Source organism: Tamandua tetradactyla, chromosome 14, assembly GCF_023851605.1.
Source record: "Tamandua tetradactyla isolate mTamTet1 chromosome 14, mTamTet1.pri, whole genome shotgun sequence".
Classification (NCBI taxonomy): Eukaryota; Metazoa; Chordata; class Mammalia; order Pilosa; family Myrmecophagidae; genus Tamandua; species Tamandua tetradactyla.
Window position 1 is genome coordinate 2,878,474 of NC_135340.1, and position 22,494 is coordinate 2,900,967.

At 37.5% G+C, this 22,494-nt stretch overlaps 1 protein-coding gene across 8 annotated transcripts in view; it reads right to left on the reverse strand.

Moving 5' to 3' along the window:
- Positions 1-22,494, reverse strand: part of KLHDC1 (kelch domain containing 1) — a 130,327-nt gene that overhangs the window by 1,920 nt on the left and 105,913 nt on the right. The window contains exon 13 of one of the 8 annotated variants that reach the window (XM_077126825.1): positions 13,396-13,469. The exons of the other annotated variants lie outside the window; for them this stretch is intronic. Coding sequence (XP_076982940.1) covers positions 13,396-13,469 — 74 coding nt within the window. The remainder of the gene's footprint in view (positions 1-13,395; positions 13,470-22,494) is intronic. 8 annotated transcript variants of the gene reach the window in all.

Here is a 22,494-nt window from a genome sequence, read left to right on the forward strand (position 1 = left end):
TTAAGTAAGAAATTAAGATTCAAACTTAATTTCAAAGCAGATTAGTCTGAAGCAGACCTTTTTCAAGTATCTTTCTAGCACAATAACCGTTTAAACTTCTCTGGGAACTGTCTTTTTCCTCGATCGCCTAGAGGAAGTCCCTGACAGCCATTTTCATACCACATGACTGGTCGTCTCCATCTTCCTCCATAAATGAAGGCATTAGGTACACACCTGACTCACGCTGACCCATGAAAAGCAGATGTGAAGAGAGTAATGAAGCAGCAGGACAGACTGAACCACAAGAGCCTGGGTGTTTATTTTTTTCCTCCATTCCACTAGAGGGATGTATGCTTCAAAAGAAAATTCCACTTTTATCTTTAATTTGGAGAAAGGTTTTGTAATTTAAAACTGAAAGAAACTTAAGATAGGAATTACACAGGAAGAATAACCAAGGCAACATTAGCAAGCTAGGGGAAATTTTCCAGATGGAGGTCCAAGGTAAGCCCTTGAGGGCCTCAACAAACTAAAGAACAAAAATATTACAGATAAAGCCATACATGCAAAGACTTAGATATAGAAGTTAAGATTTATTACAGAAACTGCAATTCATTGGTTCCATATGGCTGGAAGGTAGAGTATGAGAGTAGTGCATGGCAAGAAATGAGCTAGAGAGATTAAGTGGAAGTACTGAACACCATGTTAATCCATGTTTAAGGAAGGACAAGGAAAGACAGTGGGAGCTACTGGAAACTCAACAAGAAACGATTAGATCAGCATTTTAAAAAGATCACTCTGCTTTAACATATGACTAATTCACCTTAATAGAAGAAATAGAAATGCCATTCTAATCACATTCTAATACACACTATGGTAGCAAGTATAAACTGCTGCAACCAGTCTATGGCAAAATGGTACTATGGATGAACTGCACAGAACAACTGCCGGAGGAACATCAGGGACTGGACACATAGCACACACCAGTCTGGATCAGGGGGAACGGCTGAGACAACAGACAGAACTCTAAGTTCTTCAAGTCCCTGAGACCAGCACATTTCCCCCACTGGCGTGTGGGTTCCCCGAGGGGAAAGGAAAGGCTTTACTAGTAGCAAGGGCTTAGCTCAACTAAACTCTGATTGTGGAATTAACAAAATCTGACTACTGAAAACAGGCCCTGAGCACAGATAAACCTGGAGTAAGCACTAGAGGAATTAGGAGTTTTTGCACTGGAAGAAAGAGGGTGGGCTGATGGAGGAAAAAAACAAAAAACAGAGCCTTTTTGAGTTGGACAGCACAAAACACTGGGAAAAGGGCTGGACCCCAAGAAAAGGGGGCACATAGAGCCTGGGGATACATAAAGCCATGTACCAGCTCAAGCTCTTGATTGACAAACCTGAGGAGTGGGAGTCTGGCTCTGAAAAGATTCTTTTACTTTTTTTTTTACTCCTTAAACAGCTCATGAGATTGAAGTGGAACCACTCTTAGGCTCCAGCAAGGCCCAAGGCAAGAGTGAAAATAAGCCTCTCTGAGAGACAAGGTAACTAGTTAGGTAAAAGGGATTAATTCCCTAAAGGGTATATCTTCCCCAAGGAAAGGGGGGCGTAGCCTAGCTCAAGTGGAATAGTCCTTCAAGAACTTCAGCTCCCAGGGACTGGAAAAGAAAAGAAGTCAAAGTCACCCTACTATCTCACCAGTCTCAAGCACGCCCCCAGCAGGAAGAATCTGCTGACATTAAAAGCACAGCATCACTTTATGCTGGTGGGAAGTTGCAGGCAGACAAGCACCACATACTGTGTAAGATAGGAAAAACAGAGTCTAGATGCTTCATAGGAAAGTCTGACAACCTGCTGGGTCTCACCCTCAGGGATACGGATGCTGGCTACTCTTTTCTTCTGAGACATGGGCTTGTCTGGTCTGGGAAGATCTCACTGGGGTCTATAATATCTGAAGAGACCCTCCTCCTACTCCTCCTCTTCCTCAAAAAAAGGGCAACATATAGGCAGGACAAGAACTAAAACTTCTGATCTATTAAACAGAACCTATGCTAGAGATCTAGAATAAGTTGAACTGAATGTCAAAGAACAGGTAAAGAACAAAGTCACTCAATAATAAAAACCTAGGTAAAAGAGTGAATAAATAAATTAAGGACATCAAATGCCTAATCACCAGCAAAAAATAATGAATCATACTAGGAAAAATGAAGATACAGACCAGTCAACAGAACAAACCAACAATTCAAATGAGATACAAGAGTTGAAACAACTAATTCAGGATGTTTGAACAGACATGCAAAACCTCATCAAAAATCAAATCATTGAGTTGAGGAGGATATAAAGAGGACACTGGGTTAACAAAAAGAACTCAAAAGCTTGAAAAAACAAATCACAGAACATATGGGAAGAAAGGCACAATAGAAGAGATTAAAAAAAAGGAATGGAAACCTACAACAATAGATTTGAAGAGGCAGAAGAAAGGATTAGTGAACTAAAGGACTGGACATCTGAAATTCGACACACAAAAGAAAATGCAGGGAGCATTTACGGTAACTTTTCAGAAACTTACAAACTTCAGATGGTCCCTGGACCAGATAAGTCCTTTAACACAGAGGGCTCAGCCTCTCCAGAACATCAGCTTGTTCCATCTCCCTACCCCATATTACTGACAGACCCTTCCAATGTGAAAAAGTCAGAATGGGCATAGCCCAAATACCTTTAAAGAGTGGGAGAAAGAACAAAGGTGATGATGGAATTATACAGAGAAGACAGAGTTTAACAAATGAGTATGATTGCTGAATCATTATATTGATATTTCTTTTAGTCTCCAATCTCTTGGAGCAGCTAGAAGGAAAAACCTAAAATTGTGGAACTGTAATCCATGCCAAACTCTGAAATTTGTTCTACAACTAATTGTTGCAATGTGCTTTGAAATTTATTGCTTTTTTGTATATATGTTATTTTTCATAAAAAAAGAAAATAAAGTCAATTGTGATGATAAAAAATATTTATTCCTTCTAGCTGCCTATATTCTGGAGCAGCTAGAAGGGAAAATCTGAGATGATCATATGGTAGCCCATGACAAACTCTGGAATCTGTCCTGTAACTGCCTGTTGTAGAGTGCTTTGAAAACTATTGCTTTTTTCTTTCTTTTCTTTGTACATATGCTATACTATACAATAAAAAAATTAAAAAAGAAAATATAGGGAAAAGAATAGGAAAATATGAGCAGAGTCTCAGGGAACTGAATAACAACACGAAGCACATGAATACACATGTTGTGAGTGTCCCAAAAGGGAAAAGGAGGAGAAAGGCTAATAGAGGAAATAATCACTGAAAATTTTCCATCTCTGGTGAAAGACATAAAATCAAAGACTCAAGAAGTGCAGTGTACCTTAAACAGAATAGATCCAAATAGACATACTCCAAATACACTTACTAATTAGATTGTCAAATGTCAAAGACAAAGAGAATTTTGAAAGCAGCAAGAGAAAGCAATCAGGCCAGAAAATTCACAAATATATGGAGGCTAAATAAAAGACTCTTTAACAACCTGGGGTCAAGGAAGAAATTATAAGACAAATCAGTAAATATCTCGAGGTAAATGAAAATGAAAACACAACATATAAAATTTGGGATGCAGCAAAGGCAGTACTGAGAGGGAAATTTATTGCTTTAAATGCCTATATTAAAAAAGAAGAGCAAAAATTGCAAAATTAACTGTTCACTTGGAAGAACTAGAGAAAGAACATCAAACTAACCCCAAAGTAAACAAAAGGAAAGAAATAACTAAGATTAGAACAGAAATAAGTAAAATTGAGAATATGAAAAAGCAATTGAGAAAAATCAACAAAATCAGAAGTTGGTTCTTTGAGAAAATCAATCAAATTGATGGACCCTTAACTATGTTGACAAAAGAGAGAGAGAGAGAGAGGAGAGGAGAGGAGAGGAGAGAAGGGAGAGAGAAACAGATGATGCAAATAAATAAAATCATAAATGGAAGAGGAGACATAACGACCAACCCTGCAGAAATAAAGGATGTAATGAGAGGATACTATGAGCAACTATATACTAATAAACTAGACAATGTGATGAAATGGACAACTTCCTAGAAAGGCATGAACAACCAACATTGACTCAAGAAGAATTAGATGACCTCAACAAAACAATCACAAGTAAAGAGACTGAATCAGTCATCACGAAGCTCCCCAAAAAACAAAGTCCAGGATCAGATGGCTTCACATGTGAACTCTACCAAGCATTCAAGAAAGAATTAGTACCAATTCTGCTCAAAGGCTTCAAAAAAATTGAAGAGGACAGAAAGCTACCTAACTCATACTATGCAGCCAACGTCACCCTAATACCAAAGCCAGACAAAGATACTACAAAAGAAAATTACAGGGTGGTGTGATGGTGGCTCAGTGGCAGAGTTTTCATCTGCCATGCCAGAGACACGGGTTCAATTCCTGGTGCCTGCCCATGTTAAAAAAGAGAGAGAGAGAAAACATTACAGACCAATCTCTTTACTGACTATAGATGCAAAAATCCTCAACAAAATACTTGCAAATTGAATCCAGCAGCACATTAAAAGAATTATACACCATGACCAAGTGGGATATATTCCAGGTAGCAAGGCTGGTTCAACATAAGAAAATCAATTAATGTAATACACCATATCAAATCAAAGAAGAAAACCACATGATCATCTCGACTGATGCAGAAAAGGCATTTGACAAAATTCAACATTCTTTCTTGATGAAAATACTTCAAGATATAGGAATAGAAGGGAAACTCCTTAACATGATAAAGGGAATATATGAAAAACCCAGAGCTAACATCATTCTCAATGGTTAAAGACTGAAAGCTTTCCCTCAAGATCAGGAATAAGAAAAGGATGTCCACTGTCACCACGGGTTAGTCAACATTGTGCTGGAACTTCTAGCCTGAGCAATTAAACAAGAAAAAGAAATAAAAGGCATCTAAATTGGAAAGAAAGACATAAAACTTTCGTTATTCGCAGATGACATGATACTATAATTAGAAAATCCTGAGAAATCTACAACAAAGTTACTTGAACTAATAAATTCAGCAAGGTGGCAGGACATAAAATTAATGTGGAAAAATCAGTAATGTTTCTATACACAAGCAATGACTTGAGGAATCAGTTACGGAAAAAATTCTATTTAAACTAGCAACTAAAAGATTCAATACCTAGGAATAAGCTTAACTATGGACATAAAGGACTTGTACACAGAAAACTACATAATATTGCTAAAAGAAATCAAAGACGATCTAATTTGGTGGAAAGACATTTCCTGCTCATGGAGAGGAAGGTTAAATATAGTTAAGATGTCAGTTCTACCCAAACTGATCTACAGATTCAACACAATACCACTCAAGATTCCAACAACCTACTTTGAAGACTTTAGGAAACCTAGTTACTAAATCTGTCTAGAAGGGAAAGAGACCTGGAGTATCTTAAAGCATCCTGAAAAAAAGAAGAATTAAGTGGGAGGATTAACACTTTCTGATCTTAAAACTTATTATAAAGCCACAGTGGTCAAAACAGCATGGTACTGCCTATGGCTTGATAATATTTTTTCTTTGTTGTACTTAATGTTTTTGTTTTGTTTTTTGTCCTACATTATGCTTTGTTCAATTTTTAAGATTGCAACCCCCGCTTTCTTTTTCTTTGCATTAGTGTGTTATTTCATTGCCCTTGTTTTTATTCCCAGCCTTTGAATCCTTGTCTTAAAAATGACTCTTTGTTACCACAAAGCACTGAGTTTTTTTGTGACCCATTCCAAAAAACCTTTATCTTTGAACAGGTGAGACTCATTTACATTTATTGTTATAGCAGATGTTTGATATTAAATTTACCATGTTATTAAAAAAAACAGCATGGTACTGGCACAAAGACAGAAGTACTGACCAATGGAATTGAATCAAGAATGCAGAAATAGACCACCAAATCTGTGGTCAACTGATTTTTGACAAGGCCCCCAAATCCCCTGAACTGGGACAAAACAGTCTTTTCAATAAATGGGCATGGGAGAACTGGATACCAATAGCCAGAAGAATGAAAGAGGACCCATACCTTACACCCTATACAAAAATTAATTCAAATTGGATCAAACACCTAAATATAAGAACTAGCACCATAAAGCTTCTAGAAGAAAATGTAGGGAAACATCTTCAAGACATAATAATATGAGGTAGCTTCCTGAACTTTACAACCAAACAACAAGCAACAAAAGAAAAAACAGATAAATGGGAACTCCTCAAAATCAAATGCTTTTGGGCCTCAAAAGACTTTCTCAAAATGGTGAAGAGGCATCCAACTCAACAGGAGAAAATATTCGGAAATCACACATTGGAAAATGTTTGATATCCTATATACATAAAGAAATCATACAAACCAACAACAAAAGAACAAACAACCCAATTATAAAATGGGCTAAAGATATGAATAGGCATATTTCTGAAGAGCAAACACAGATGGCTCAAGAGCACATGAAGAGATAGATGCTCATTTTCATTAGCTATCAGGGAAATGCAGATCAAGACGACAATGAGATATCACCTCACACCTATACAAATGTCTGCTATCAAACAAAGAGGAAACTACAAATGTTGAAGAGGATGTAGAGAAATTGGGACACTTATGCACTGCTGGTGGGAATGTATAATGGTACAGATGCTATGTAAGACAGTTTTTGGTGGTTCCTTGGAAAATGAAATATAGTATTGCCCTATGACCCAGCAATAGCCCTATTTGGTATATACCCAGAAGAGGTGAAAGCAGCGACACATACAGACATTTATACACTAACGTTCATAGCAGCATTATTCACAATTGCCAAAAGATAGAAATAATCCAAATGCCCATCGACAGAAAAATGTATTTAAAAAATGTGGTATATACATATGATAGAATATGTATAGTGCCATATGATCCAGCAATCCCAATACTAGGTATATAGTCAGAGGAACTTAAGGCAAGGATACAAACAGACATTCACATACCAATGTTTACAGCAGTATTATTTAGGATTGCCAAGAGGTGGAAACAGCACAAATGTCCATCAATGGACAAGTAGCTGAACAAGCTGTGTTATATACATATAATGGAATATTACACAGCTGTAAAACAGAATAAAGTCATGAAATATGTAAAAACGTGGCTAAGCCTTGAGGACATTATGCTGAGTGGAATTAGCTAGAAAAAAAAAGGACAAATTACTGCCCTTTTAATTAGACCATTAGTATGGTCTCACTAATATGAACTAACATTAATCAGTGAAATTTGAGTGTTGAAGTTAATAACTTGGGCTATCAGAAGATAGAAACAGGGTATAGACTGGGCATTTGGGGTTGAAGGAATACAGATTGTGCAACGATTGACTGAAAATTCAGAAATGGATGGCACAATACTATCTGTACCACAATAATATAAGTATACTAAATGAAGTTTAATGTAAGTATGATTGAGGGAAAAGGGCTAGGGTCACATATGAAACTATAAGGAAAGATAGAGAATAAAGACTGAGATGGGTATAACTTAAGAATGCCTAGAGCAGACAATGATGGTGATTAAATATACAAATAAAAAAAAACATTTTTGCATGAGGTAGAACAAATCAATGTCAACACTGCAAAATTGGTATACAGGAAAAAGTATAGTCAATGCAAGCTAGGGTCTATAGTCAACAGTAACAATATAATATGCTTCCACTGAATATAAAAGGCATTATGCCAAAACTAAATGTCAACAGGTGGGGGGCATGGGGAAGGGTTATGGATTCTTTGTGGGAGAAAAGTAAATGTCTTCATATAGATTATGCTGGTGGAAGTATGTCCATTTACTTAGGTTGGATTGTATGACGTGCGAATGAAAATGTTTAAAAAAGAACAGAGAGGAACAAGTGCTAGAGAAAATGTGGAGAAAGAGATGTACCTATTCACTGACTGTAGGGAAGCTGAGAAGTACAGCCCCTTGGAGGGCAGTGTGGTGGTTCCACAGGAGACTAGGGATAGGTATGCCATATGATCTTGAAACACCTTTGCTCAGCTTATACCTGAAGGAAATGAGTGTGGGGACAAGAATGGACATTAGCAAACTGGTGTTTATAGCGGTAGTGTTTACAATTCACAATGGATAGAGGTGGCCTAAGGTACAATGACTAAGGAATGGATGGGGGAACTGTGGTTTACACATACAATGGGCTACTGAGTGACTGCAAGAAGGAATGAACTCGTGAAGTATGCCACTAGGTGAATGAACCTTAAAAACCTATATTGTATGAAATGTCAGGAAATGTCAGGAACAAAAGACAGAAATTATCATGCCTCAATCATATGTACTAACTGTAATGTAAAAACTTAGTGAACTGAAGTTGAGAGCATGGGTTATCTGGTTGAGTCTATTGTAAATGGTTCTAGATTGCAAGCTCTTACAGCAGTCACACATATCCAGGAGTTATAATTGTTATTTCTAAATTCTGAGCTCACTGTTTGTGTATAACCTGGTTGTTTCCAGAAATTTCGGGTATTCATGTGACACCTGAGACTCAGAGTTAGAGCTCTGAAGCTATGAAAGTCAACATTATCCCATAAGGCAACTGTTTAAAAAGTTGAACAAGGGATCAGACTTTGACTAGAGATATGAATGAAGCTGATCTGGATAGTTCTAAGGTAGAACAGAATACAGGGTAAAGGATGATATCATCCATATTTTAAAACTTCAACTTCTGTGTGAGACGGAAGGGAGATGCTTTTATTTGGTGCAAAATTTATATTTTGGGTAGTGCATTACCTAATACAACTTGCATGGTCAGTTCAGTTGAACACCACAAAAACATGGAATCTTGAATGGGCCATGAGATCTTGTTGGTTTGTCCAGGTTAGATGATGCCCTGATACATCCCAGAGTGATTTGGGCAGTAAATAAAGAAGTATTTGCAAAGCCCCCTTGGGGGGCTGGGGAGAAAGGAGGAAATATCCAACTTTCCTACTTGGAGATTCCTGGTATTTTTGCAAGCAGTGATGACAATCAAATTAGCTGAGCCCTCAATCTTGGGGTTTGTTCCTACGAAATTTATTCCTGCAAAGGACGGTTAAGCATACTTAAAATCAGGCCCAAGAGTCACTCCTAGAGAATCTCTTTTGTTGCTCAGATGTGGCCTTTCTCTCTAAGCCAACTCGGCAGGTGAACTTACTGCCCTCTCTCCTATGTGAGACATGACTCCCAGGGGTATAAATTTCCCTGGCAATGTGGGGCAGAACTCCTGGGGTGAGCCAGGGCCCAGCATCAGGGGATTGAGGAAACCCTCTTGATCAAAACAGGGAAGAGAGAAATGAGATAAAATAAAGTTTCATGGCTGAGAGATTTCACATGGAGGCGAGAGGTTTTCCTGAGATTATTCTTATGCATTATATAGATATCCCTTTTTAGTTTATGATGCATTGGAGTGGCTGGAGGGCAGTACCTGAAAACTACTGAGCTGTGTTCCAGTAGCCTTGATTCTTGAAGATGACTGTGTAATGATACAGCTTTTACAATGTGACTATGATTGTGAAAACCTTGCCTGATGCTCCTTTTATCCAGGATATGGACAGATGAGTAAAAAAAATATGGATAATAAATAAATAAGTAATACAAAGAATAAGGGGTAAAATAAATAGTGTAGACTGAAATATTAGTGGTCAATGAAAGGGAGGGTAAGGGATATGGTATGTATGCATTTTTTGTTTTTTCTTTTTATTTCTTTTTCTGGAGTGATGCAAATAGTCTAAAAATGATCATGATGATGAATACACAACTATGTGATGATACTGTGAGCCACTGATTGTACATTGATGTATGGACTGTATGTGTGTCAAGATTCATCAATAAAAATATTAAAAAAACAAATGATACTCTGTGTCACAATACAATATATGAATATTTTTTCTTTTGGTGAAATTCACATATATAAAGCATTTAGAAAAATTCAGTGGCATTTAATGCATTGACAGTTTTGTGCAAACACTACCTCTACTAGTTCCAAAACATTTTAATCACACCAAAAGGAAATTCTGTACCCACAAAGCAGTTGCTCCCCCTTCCCTCTCTCCCCAACCAATAGCAAACATCAATCTGCATTCTGTCTCTATTGATTTACCTATTCTGAACATTTCATATTTATTTCATATAAATGGTATCATACACTATGTGACCTTTTGTATCTGGCTTCTTTTACTTGGCATAGCATTTTTGAGATTCATCCATGTTGTGGCGTTCATTCATTTTATGGCTGAATAATATTCCATTGTATGTATATAACACATTTAATTTATCCATTCATCTGTTGATGGACACTTCTGTTCTACCTTTTCACTATATGAATGCTGCTATAAATACTGCTGTATAAGGATGTGAATCCTGGCTTTCAGTTCTTTTGCTTATATACCTAAAAGTGGGACTGCCAAGCCATAGGGTAATTCTGTTTAACTTTCTGAGGAACCACCAAACTGTCCTCCACAATGGCTGCCCATTTTACATTCCCACCAACAATATAACAAGGGTTCCTATTTCTCCACATTCATGCCAACACTTGTTATTTTCCATTTATAAAATAAAAGCCATTCCTTGCTAAGTGAGTATGAAGTTGAACATCATTGTGGCTTTGATTTACACTTCCCTGATGATTAATAATGTTAAGTATCTTTTCACACATTTGTTGGCTATTTGTGAATCCTTTTTTGAGAAATGTCTATTCAAGTCCTTGCACAAACAGTATAATTTATGGCTGAACAATATTCTATTCTCTCTATATATTCCATGATTTGCTTTTCCATTGATCAGTTGAGGGACACTTGGGTTGCTTCCAATTTTTGGCAATTAGGAATGAACTTCAGTGCACAAATATCTGTTTAAGTCCCTGCTTTCAACTCTTTTGGGCATATTCTTAGAAGTAGGATTGCTGGGTCATAAGGTAATTCTATACCTAACTTTCTGAGGAACCGCCAAACTGCCTTCTATAATGGCTATGCCATTTTACATTTCAACAAACATTAATGAACGTTTCTATTTATTTCTCCACATCCTCTACAACACTTGCTATTTTTTGTTTTGCTTTTTGTTTTTTTAATAGCAGCCATTGTAGAGGGTGTAAAATGGTATCTCACTGTGGTTCTCCTGTTATTTTTGTTCTTGTTTTTTGTTGTTGTTGTAGTTGTTTTGTTTCCCATTGTAGTTTTTTATGATCATTCCATTCTTGTTGTATAATCAATAACTCACAATATCATCACATAATTGTATATTCATCATCATGATCATTTCTTAGAACATTTACATCAATTCATAAAAAGAAAACAGAAAAAAATTCATATATACCATACCCTTACCCCTCCCTTTCATTGATTACTATCATTTCAACCTCCTAAATTTATTTTAACATTTGTTCCCCCTATTATTTATTTATTTTTATTACATATGCTTTACTTGTCTGTTGATAAGGTAGAAAAAAGGAGCATTAGACACAAGGTTTTCATAATCACCCATTGTAGTTTTTATTTCAATTTCCTTAAAGGCTAACGATGTTGAGTATCTTTTCATTTGGTCTTTGATCATTTGTATATCTTCCCTGGAGAAATGTCTATTCAAGTCCTTTACACATTTTTTAAATTGGGTGTTTATTGTTGAGTTTTAAGATTTTTTAAATATATTCTAGATGCCCTTTGTAAAGTTGTCTTTTTTGGTGTTGATTTGTAAGGTTTCTTTAAATATTCTGAACACTAGACCCTTATCAAATATATGATTTGCAAATATTTTCTCCCAGTGTAGGTTGTCTTTTCACTTTTTAAATTATTTTCTTTGAAGCACAAAAGTTTTTCATTTGATGTAGTCCAATTTATCTATTTTTGTTGTTGTTGTTCAAGCTTTTAGATATAATTTTCTAAGAATCCACTGCTAAATGGATACTTATGGTCCAAATGGTCCTTAACAATTTTTCCCCATTTTTTTCATAAGGGTTTTATAGTTTAGCTCTTGTATTTAGGTAATTGATCTATTTTGAGTTAATTTTTATATATGGTATGATGTAGGTGCCCAACTTCTTTTTTTGACATCTGGATGTCTAGTTTTCCCAGGATCATTTGTTGAAGAGAGTACTCTTTCTCCTTTGAGTGGCATTCTTGGCCATAGATGTATGGGTTTATTTCTAGACTCTTGATTCTATTCCATTGGTTATGTGTCTATCCTTAGGCCAGTATCACACACTTTTTACCAGCTCTTTTATTCCTTTAACATCTTAACAGCAACAAAAAAGATTTTCCACAGTTAAAAAAAAAATCTTTGAAAAATTTCATAGTCATATGAACATTTCTATTGACATATTACATAAGTGCAGGTTATAATATCACACAAACACTGCTATGTTATAAAGACAGTGGAGTGTGATATCACTACCTCTTGGATGCAAAGGCTAATGGGAATGTCCTCACATCCCAACCACCTCTGTTACTTTGTTATACTAACACATAAACTGTTAGGCACCTGAGAGGTTGAAAGACTTTATGGAACACAAACTTCAATACCTTCAATTTTGCTTGATCTTATTATTTCTAAAACTCACTGCAACTTAAATCTTTTTACAACATCCACAGTTAAGCTACCTTTATTCTGTCCTTATTCGAAATGATCAAAATATTAACCATGTCAACTGTTAATATGTAGACAGATCTAAAAACCATAAAACTGTTTAGTCAAGTTGTACAGGATATATATTTAAACCCAGGAAATTCCCTACTGCTTCATGAGCTATCTAAATTCTACTTAAAGAAAGGTGGCAACCCTTCAGTTTCCATGTTCTGGACTATTATTTTTTAAGCATATAAAAAAATGACTGACAATAACTGATATTTTATAAATTAATCAAGAAACCTAAGATGAAAATTCTAAATTATAGTTTTATTTGTATTTAAAAATACATAGGAGATTCTGCATATGTCCATGATCAAGCTTATTTTCAATACAACTGATCAATTTTTTTTTTTTTTTTTTTTTTTTTTTAAATACAGAGAGAAGGGAGGAAGGATAGAAGGAAGGAAGGAAGGAAGAAAGGGAAACATCTTTTAAACATTTTCTTGTTTTATTGTATTCTGTTTCTCCGTTTTTGTTACATGGGCTGGGGCCGGGAATCGAACCGAGGTCCTCCGGCATAGCAGGCAAGCACTTTGCCCGCTGAGCCACCGCGGCCCGCCCCAACTGATCAATTTTGATGAAGTGATCAAACAAAAAAAGAGGTTTTTTCTGACGAGTCCTTTTTCAAGCTGAACAGCAAAATGGGGAAACTTGTGGTTTTCAACTGGCCCTGATGCCAGTGATGTATACCACTTCTTTGCTAATGATGATGGATGACTTTCATTTGCCTTTTATTACCTGAACAATTTTTCCACCACAATGATAGTAACCATAACGACAGTAAATGTAAGCTGATGCAGTTGTGAAGAAAGCTGTAAAACAGCAAAGTATCTGTCAGCATAACTGAAAACCAGAACTGCCAAACAAGATGCCACCAAGATTAACTGTACTGCTGTGTTTACCTTGTGGATAAATGTTGGTTTTAACCTTGCGGTGGCATAGCAAGGATTGAGATACTTAGCAAGTGTTCACGGTATTGGAAGAATTAGATATCTGACATAAAAAATGACAGCAATAAATATATCTCTTGAAATGATCAAGAGATGAAACTGGAATAAGATCTGTATGGTTCAAGCTACAAGAGACGGATTAAGTACTTTAGGAGCAAGTGGATCATGGGTGCTTCTCAAGGCTGATTTGTAAAGCTTAACAACAAACATACAAACATTCTTGACATACAAACATTCTATACATGGTGTATAATCAGTGGCTCACAGTATCATCACATAGTTGTGTGTTCATCACCATGATCATTTTTTTGAACATTTGCATCTCTCCAGCAAAAGAAAAAAACTCATACATACCATACCCCTTATCCCTCCCTCATACTGATCACTAGTATTTCAATCCTCTCAATTTATTTTAACTTTTGTTCCCCCTATTATTTGTTTATGTTTTACTCATCTGTCCATGCCATGGATAAAAGTAACATCAGTTACAAGGTTTTCACAACCACAGTCACACTGAAAAAGCTATGTCATTATACAGTTATCTTCAAGAATCAAAGCTACTAGAACACAGCTCAACAGTTTCAGGTACTTTCCTCTAGCCACTCAAACACATCATAAAGCTAAAAAGGGGATATTTATATAATACATAAGAATAACCTCCAGGATAAGCTCTCAACTCTGTTTGAAACCTCTTAGCCACTGAAACTTTATTTTGTCTTATTTCTCTCTTCCCCCTTTTGATCGAGAGGGTTTTCTCAATCCCTTGATGCAGGGCCCCAGTTCATCCCAGGATTTCTGTCCCATGCTGCCAGGGAGGTTTCATCTCTGGGAGTCATGTCCCACATAGTAAGGAGGGCAGTGACTTCACCTGCCAAGTTGGCTTAGAGAGAGAGGCCACATTTGAGCAACAAAAGAGGTTCTCTGGGGATGACTCTAAGGCCTAATTATAAGTAGGTTTAGCCTATCCTTTGCAAGGATAAGTTTCATAGGGGCAAACCCCAAAACTGAGGGCTCGGCCTATCGATTTGGTTGTCCCCACTGCTTGAGAGAATATCAGGAATTTTCCAAATGGGAAAGTTGAGTATTTCCCCTTTCTCCCCATTCCACCAAGGGGACTATGCAAATATTTCTTTATTCACTATTTAAATCACTCTGGGATTTACTTGGGCAGCACACTAACCTGGACAAGCCAACAAAATCTCATGCCCTATTCAAGTTTTCATGTATTTATGGTGTTTAATTAAACTGACCATACAAGTTAAATTAGGAAACATACTAGCCAAAATATAAATTTTGTACCAAATAAATATTTCTCGCTTTGGTCTCACACAGAAGTTGACGTTTTAAAATATGGATGACCATCTATTTTCAATACTCTGCAATACTGACATTCTTTTGTTCTTCCTCACACAAAACCATATTTAATTTGTACATTTAATCACCATCATTGTACACTCTAGGCATTCCTAGATTATACCATCTCAGTCTTTATCTTTCCTTCTGGTTTCATATGTGTCCCCAGCCCTTCTCCCTCTGTCATTCTCACATTCAGCTTCATTCAGTCCATATGACTATGAAATTTTTCAAAGTTTTTTTTTTAACTGTGGGAAATCTTTTTTGTGCTGTTAAAATGTTAAAGGAATAAAAGAGTTGGTAAAAAGTGTGTGATACTGGCCTAAGGATAGACACATAAGCAATGGAATAGAATAGAATAATGTACTGACATTATTGTGCTACAATCAGGTAAGTATTGTGCTATCCATTTCTGAATTTTTACAATCAGTCCTGTTGATTGGCCCAGTTTTGAGAAATAAATCCATTCAACAAATCAATTAGTCCAGCTAAAGCCAACACTCCTAGTATAATGTTCAAATCTGCAAAAATCAAATAGCTCAAAACATGGACCAAGGCAATTCTCGTCATAGACAACATATTTGGGATTGGCCACAGGTTTTCAGACAGGCTGGCTACGCTCTCTGGGCCCCTCCTGTCACCTGACACCTCAAGGACAGCATTCCCTCTGGTCACAGGCCCAGAGGCCCCCTTTCTGGTGACTTCGCAACCCAGCCCAAGGCAGTGTTAAACCACCAGCACTTGGTGAAAAGTCCACACAGCCCAGGCAGCAGGGCCCAGAGGGTATGCCTCAGCCCTGCCTCAGGTCCTGTGTCTCCACAGGACCCCGCCCCGTCTGAGCTGAGCACCAGGAGTCAGGTCAGCAGAGGCCAGAGAGCACACCACCCAACACAGGTGGGAACTCAGCAGACCTAGTGATGAGTGGAGCAGGTGGGAAGTGGAGGATGCACTCGCTGGAGACCCTAGGCCACAGCCACCTCCAGACTCCCACACTCTTGATTGCTGTCACTTTTCATAAGTTCTGAAATTAAGTATGAGTCCTCTAACTTTGTTCTTCCGGATTGTTTGGCTAATAGGGACCCCTTGTAATTCTATATGAATTTGAGGATTGGCTTTTCCATTTCTGCAAAAAAAAAAGGCCATTGGAATTTTGATAGGGATTGAACTGAATCTGTACATCACTTTGGGTAACTTATTAGGGTTCTCCAGAGAAACAGAACTGTAAGAAAATACATGTGTGTGTAAGCATTAAAAGATTTATGATAGGTATTGGCTCACATGAGCATGGGAATTGGCAAGTTTGAATTCTATAGGGCAGACTGCAAGCTGGATATTCCAATGAAGGCAAGCTGTATTCTCTAGGAGAAGCTGGCTAGCTGAATAAAAGAAATTCTAACTTCTGAAATCCTCAGCTTTCACTTTAAAACCTCCAACTGATTGGGTGAGGAGGATATCTGAGGATAATCTCCTTTGTTGATTATAGATGCAATCAGAGAAAGATGCGATCAACTGGGCGGGCCATGGTGGCTTAGCAGGCAGAGTTCTCACCTGCCATGCCGTGCCAGAGACCCGGGTTCGATACCCAGTGCCTGTGCATGCAAACAAACAAAGATGCAATCAACTGACAAATGATGTAAATCCATCTATGAAATACTCTCAGAGCAACAATCAGGCTAATGCTAACTTGATCAAACAAGTAGATACCATAACCAGCCAAGCTAATACATGAAATTAACCATCACAGGTTAAAATATTAGGTCTTCTAATCAATCAGTATGGGATATCTCTTCATTTATTTAGGCCATATTTGATTTCTTTCACCAATGGTTTATGGTTTTCTGTGTACAAGTCTTTCACTTTCTTGGTTAAATTCACTCCTCGGTGTTTTATTCTTAAATAGAGTATATGTTTGATGCATCAATATTCCCTCTAGGAATTTATTTTCAGGAGATATGCAAGTTTTCTCAAGGAATATACGAGAATACTTTGTATACAATTTTTATAATAGTCACAAATTATAGATATCCTCAATATCAATACAGTAGTATATAACTTGCGTGCACATAAGATGGGACCCATATAACTATTACAAACATAAATATAGCTCTATTACACTGAAAGATTAATATTTACACAGAAACATACCTGAGTTTTTAAAAGCAGGTTATAAAATAACATGCATAATTTAATGTATGCATATGTATACTGATATCCCTAAGGTTTTCAGTGATTTCTCAGGGTGGTTAAATTCATATCAAGTCTGGAAGGATATATACCAAACTGTTAACAATGATCATTGTGGGCAATAGGTGATTTAATTTTTACCATATACTTATATTACATGAATTTTTCTTAGTATATACACCCTCTTTTTTACCATAATAAATAGTAGAGCTATTTCTTTAAAACTTTACATACATCCAAAGTAGGATGGTATATATGATATCAAAATCTCTATCAGCAACTGCAAAGACTATACAGTAATTCAATCAATTCAATTCTGACTCTGCCTGGAGTTAGGACACACCCCCCAGGTTAAGGGCAATCCTCTCTAAGACTGCTCTTCAGGGAACACTCACAAGTTCGGGACTCACACTTCCTCTGCACTCTCACCAACTGGCTACAAATTCCAAGTTTCTACCTCTCACCCCTTAGGTTCGATAACTTGCTAGATAAACTCATAGAACTCACTGAAAGCACTATGCTTACGATTATGTAACTGGAAAGTTAAGAATTAACAATGATGATGATTACAGAATTAATATATAGATGTTTTCATCCTATATTTTAGAATATAGGCAGAAGTTAATACCTGAAATTACTTGAAACTCAACTAATCTTACCCTATTTATACTTATTGTAATGGCTGTCGTGGCCTGGTCTCAGCCCCGTTTATACTTTTGAATGTTTATTCTAGCCTAGTCTTAACTTTGCTCATACTTAGTATTGCATTGGTTAGTCTAGATTTGTCTCGGCCCTGCATTTACTTACTATTGTAATGGTAACAAGTCCATCCCCCCTTGTTTGAGTCCATAAAAACCCTGATCTCCTTAGACTCAGACAGACTTTTTGGCAGCTAGGTCATCTGCTCTCCTGCTTTGTGTGTAGCATTAAACTCATCTTTGAAACCACAGTGTCATGGACTGGTTGTTATACACATCGGGCGGTGAACCCCCAGCTTTTGTCTCCTATCAGTTTGGTGACCTAGATGGAACAAAGATTCCTAAGGAGTCTGACTGCCCGAAGTTCTGGAGTCCTAGCAGGACAGGTAAATGCAACAGCCTTTTGCAGCTGCTGGGTTCTTTTTAGTCTAGGTGCTCAGCAATCAGGTTTTTCTCTACTCTGACAATACTCCAGACCCTCAGCACCTTAAAAAAAGTTTTCAAAAAAAAGAGAGAGAAAAAGTTTCCAGTTCCAAGTCTGTACATCTGACTGGGTGAGAGGGTCATCAAGGTAAAAGTGGACCAGGAAGTTAATATGGTGGTTTGAGTTCCCTGGTCCTGAGCTTGAGGCTCTGGCTCCCACTTCAGAATGATCCACCTTGCTCTATCCTCTACACCTTTCTGTTTTCTGGGTACCATTCTGTATGGGGTTTAAGGCCCTGCCCTGGTTTGTCTGTTGAGTATACTCTGGAAAATAAGTAATCCAACAATTAATTAGTGTGTTAGTTAGATTCAGTTGTCAACTTGGCCAGGTGAGCATACCTAGTCTTGTTGCTGCGGACATAAGCCAATGGTACGTGAACCTCATCTGTTGCTAATTACATCTGGAGTCGGCTAGGAGGTGTGTCTGCTGCAATGAGTGACGTTGACTTAATTGGCTGGTGCTTAAAGGAGAGAGCGCAAAGTAGCACAGCCTAAGCAGCTCGGCATTCCTCATCTCAGCACTTACAGGCTCAGCCCAGGCCTTTGGAGATACAGAAAGAAGTCACCCCAGGGAAAGTTGTTGGAACCCAGGGGCCTGGAGAGAAGACCAGCAGAGCCCATCCTGTGCCTTCCATATAAGAAAGAACCTCAGTGGAAAGTTAGCTGCCTTTCCTCTGAAGAACTAACAAAATAAATCCCCTTTTATTAAAAGCCAATCTGTCTCTGGTGTGTTGCATTCTGGCAGCTAGCAAACCAGGACAATTAGTATTTTGAAATTAAGTATGCCTGTTTAATGGTTAATTGATAAAATCAGGTATAGTGTTTAATGCCTTAATTGTTCAGTCTAGTTATTAATTGGTATATCACTTAAATATATAGTGTTAGGTATCTATTTAATTTGTTAGTTGGTATGTTACTGATTTATATTCTTCATGTGTTTCTAATTGGTTACTGATTGTGGAAATTCTTTAAAATGGGAACCTTGGGGCTGTATTTTGAGAAACTGGAAAGATTTTACATGCCTATGAGAAAAAAATGTTTATTTCTGCAATACAATCTGGCCTCCATATGCTTTAGAATTAGGAGAGAAATGGCCTGAGCATGGCTCTATGGAAAATTTAAGCCTACTTATAATTAATAACTAAGAGTTACCCACAGAGAACTTCTTTTATTACTTAGATGTGGTCCCCTCTCTCTCTCTCTCAAAGTCAAACTCTGCAAATAAACTCATTACTGCCCCCTGCAATGTGGGACATGATTTCCAGGAGTGTAAGTCTCCCTGGCAGCATGGGACATGACTTCCAGGGATGAGCAGGCCCTGGCATCATGAGATTGGTTGACCACAAGTGGGGAAATAAATATAGTTTTAGTGGCTAAGAAATTTCAAATAGAATTGAGAGGTTACTCTGGAGGTTACTCTTCTGCAAGTTTCAGCAAGATATTACAAAATGCCACTATATGCCAAGCTCCAACCAAGAGTGTTCCTGAAAACCCTAAAGAATATCCTGGACTCTATCTTTAAGACTCTCAAGACTCCTCTGCCTTCCATGTAAGAAAGAATCTCAGTGGAAAGTTAGCTGCCTTTCCTCTGAAGAACTGACAAAATAAATCCCCTTTTATTAAAAGCCAATCCATTTCTGGTGTGATGCATTCCGGCAGATAGCAAACTAGAACACTCCTCTTCAATTTTTTGGAAGAATTTAGCAGTATAGATGGTAATTCTTGGAATGTTTGGCAAAATTCTTCTGCGAAGCTATATGGTCCTGGGCTTTTCTTTGTGGTAGGTTTTTGAGTACTGATTTAACCTCTTTATTAGTAATTGGTTTGTTGAGATCTATTTCTTCGTAAGCCAATGTACATAGTTTGTGTCTTTTAGGAATTTGTCCATTTCATCTATGTTGTCCAATTTTTTGGTGTACAGTTGTTCAGTGTCTTCTTACAGTCCTTTTTATTTCAGCAGGATCACTGTAATGTCCTCTTTTAATTTCTTATTTTTGCTGTTTGTAACCTCTATCTTTGTTTTCGTCAATCTGGCTACTGGCCTGTCAATCTTACTGATCTTTTCAAAGAACCAGCTCTTAATTTCATTGACTCTTTCTATTGTTGTATTTGTTCTCTATTTCGTTTATTTCTGCTCTAATAATATTGGTTATGCCCTTCATTTTGCTCACTTTGGGGTTAGTTTGCTCTTCTTTAACTAGTTCTTCTTAACTAGAAAGGGGAATGTTTCTAGTTCTATTTTTTTTTAAAATAGTAACCATTCTATTCAGTGTAAAATATAATTAAGGTTTTGATTTGCATTTCCGTAATAGCTGGTGATAGTTCTAGTTCTTCTAGTTTTGAAGTTAGGGCTCTGATTTGAAATCTTTTTTCCTGTTTACTGTAAGCATTTAGTGCTATAAATTTCCCTCTGAGATGGGTGGATGGTTAACTAACGAGATTGAACTTAAACGTAAGGGAATAGATAGAAGTGAAGGCAGTTCATTAGTGGGTCTATAATTAATACTACTATATTGAAGGTCAACATGACCGAAAGGGGTTGTACAGACCCATGTGTCCCACCGATTAACACTACAAATATAGACGAGTTCTTCCTGCATGAACTACTTCAAAGGTATGAATCTTGTACAAAGAGTGTATAAATTCAGGGTATGGGGGAAAACTGCTGTGCTGGTTTGAAAGGAAGTATACCCCCTAGAAAAGTCATGTTTTAATCAAAATCCCATTTCATAAAGGTGGGGTAGTCCCTATTCAGTACTGTTCGTTTGAGATTGTGATCAGATGATATCCCTGGATGATGATGCGATTTAGTCAAGAGTAGCTGTTAAACTGGATTAGGTGATGACATGTTTCCACCATTTGGGTGGTTCTTGATTGGTTTATTGGAGTCCTGTAAAAGAGGAAACATTTTGGAGAATGAGAGATTCAGAGAGAGCAGAATGATGCAGCCACGAGATGCAGAGTCCACCAGCCCTTGGAGATGAGGAAGGAAAATGCCTCCCGGAGAGCTTCATGAAACAAGAAGCCAGGAGAAGAAGCTAGCAGATGATGCCATGTTCACCATGTGTCCTTCCAGATGAGAGAGGAACCCTGACTGTGTTCACCATGTGTTCTTCCACTTGAGAAAGAATCCCTGAACTTCATCAGCCTTCTCGAACCAAGGTATCTTTCCCTGGATGCCTTAGATTTGACATTTCTATAGACTTGCTTTAACTGGGACATTTTCTTGGCCTTAGAACTGTAAACTAGCAATTCATTAAATTCCCCATTCCATTTCCGGTATATTGTATTCTGGCAGCTAACAAACTAGAGCAACTGCTATCGCATGTTATGGGCTATGTTTAACAGGAAAACATCAACAGTACGTTCACCAGAGGTAAATAATGGGGGCACGAAAAGAGTTACGGTGAGGTTTTGATTTTCTATTTGGTGACAGTGTGTTTATTGTTTATCTTTCTCTTGGAAACAATGAATTGTCTAAAACTGAGTGTGTCGGTGGATTGTTGACTTTGCACATTATACCTGATGCCCAATGGATGGAGGTGGCTGAAGAATATACTCACTGAGAAGTAGAACAGCAAATGGTGGTATTTACATATGATCAAATATTGTGCTGTGTGCTGGTTTGAAAGGAAGTATGCCCCCTAGAAAAGCCATGTTTTGATCAAAACCCCATTTCATAAAGGTGGAGTAGCCCCTTTTCAATACTGTATGTTTGAAACTGTAATCAGATCATCTCCCTGGATGATGTGATTTAGTCAAGAGTGGATAAACTGGATTAGGTGACGACATGTCTCCACCAATTTGGCTGGGTCTTGACTGGTTTATTGGAGTCCTATAAAAGAAGAAGCGTTTTGGAGAATGAGAGATTCAGAGAGAGCAGAGAATGCTGCAGCACCACGAAGCAGAGAGTCCACCAGCCAGCAATCTTTGGAGATGAAGAAGGAAAACGCCTCCCAGGGAGCTTCATGAAACCGGAAGCCAGGAGAGAAAGCTAGCAGATGATGCCGTGTTCTCCATGTGCCCTTCCAGCTGAGAAACCCTGAACTTCATCGGCCTTCTTGAACCAAGGTATCTTTCCCTGGATGCCTTTGATTGGACATTTCTATAGACTTGTTTTAATTGGGACATTTTCTTGGCCTCATAACTATAAACTAGCAACTCATTAA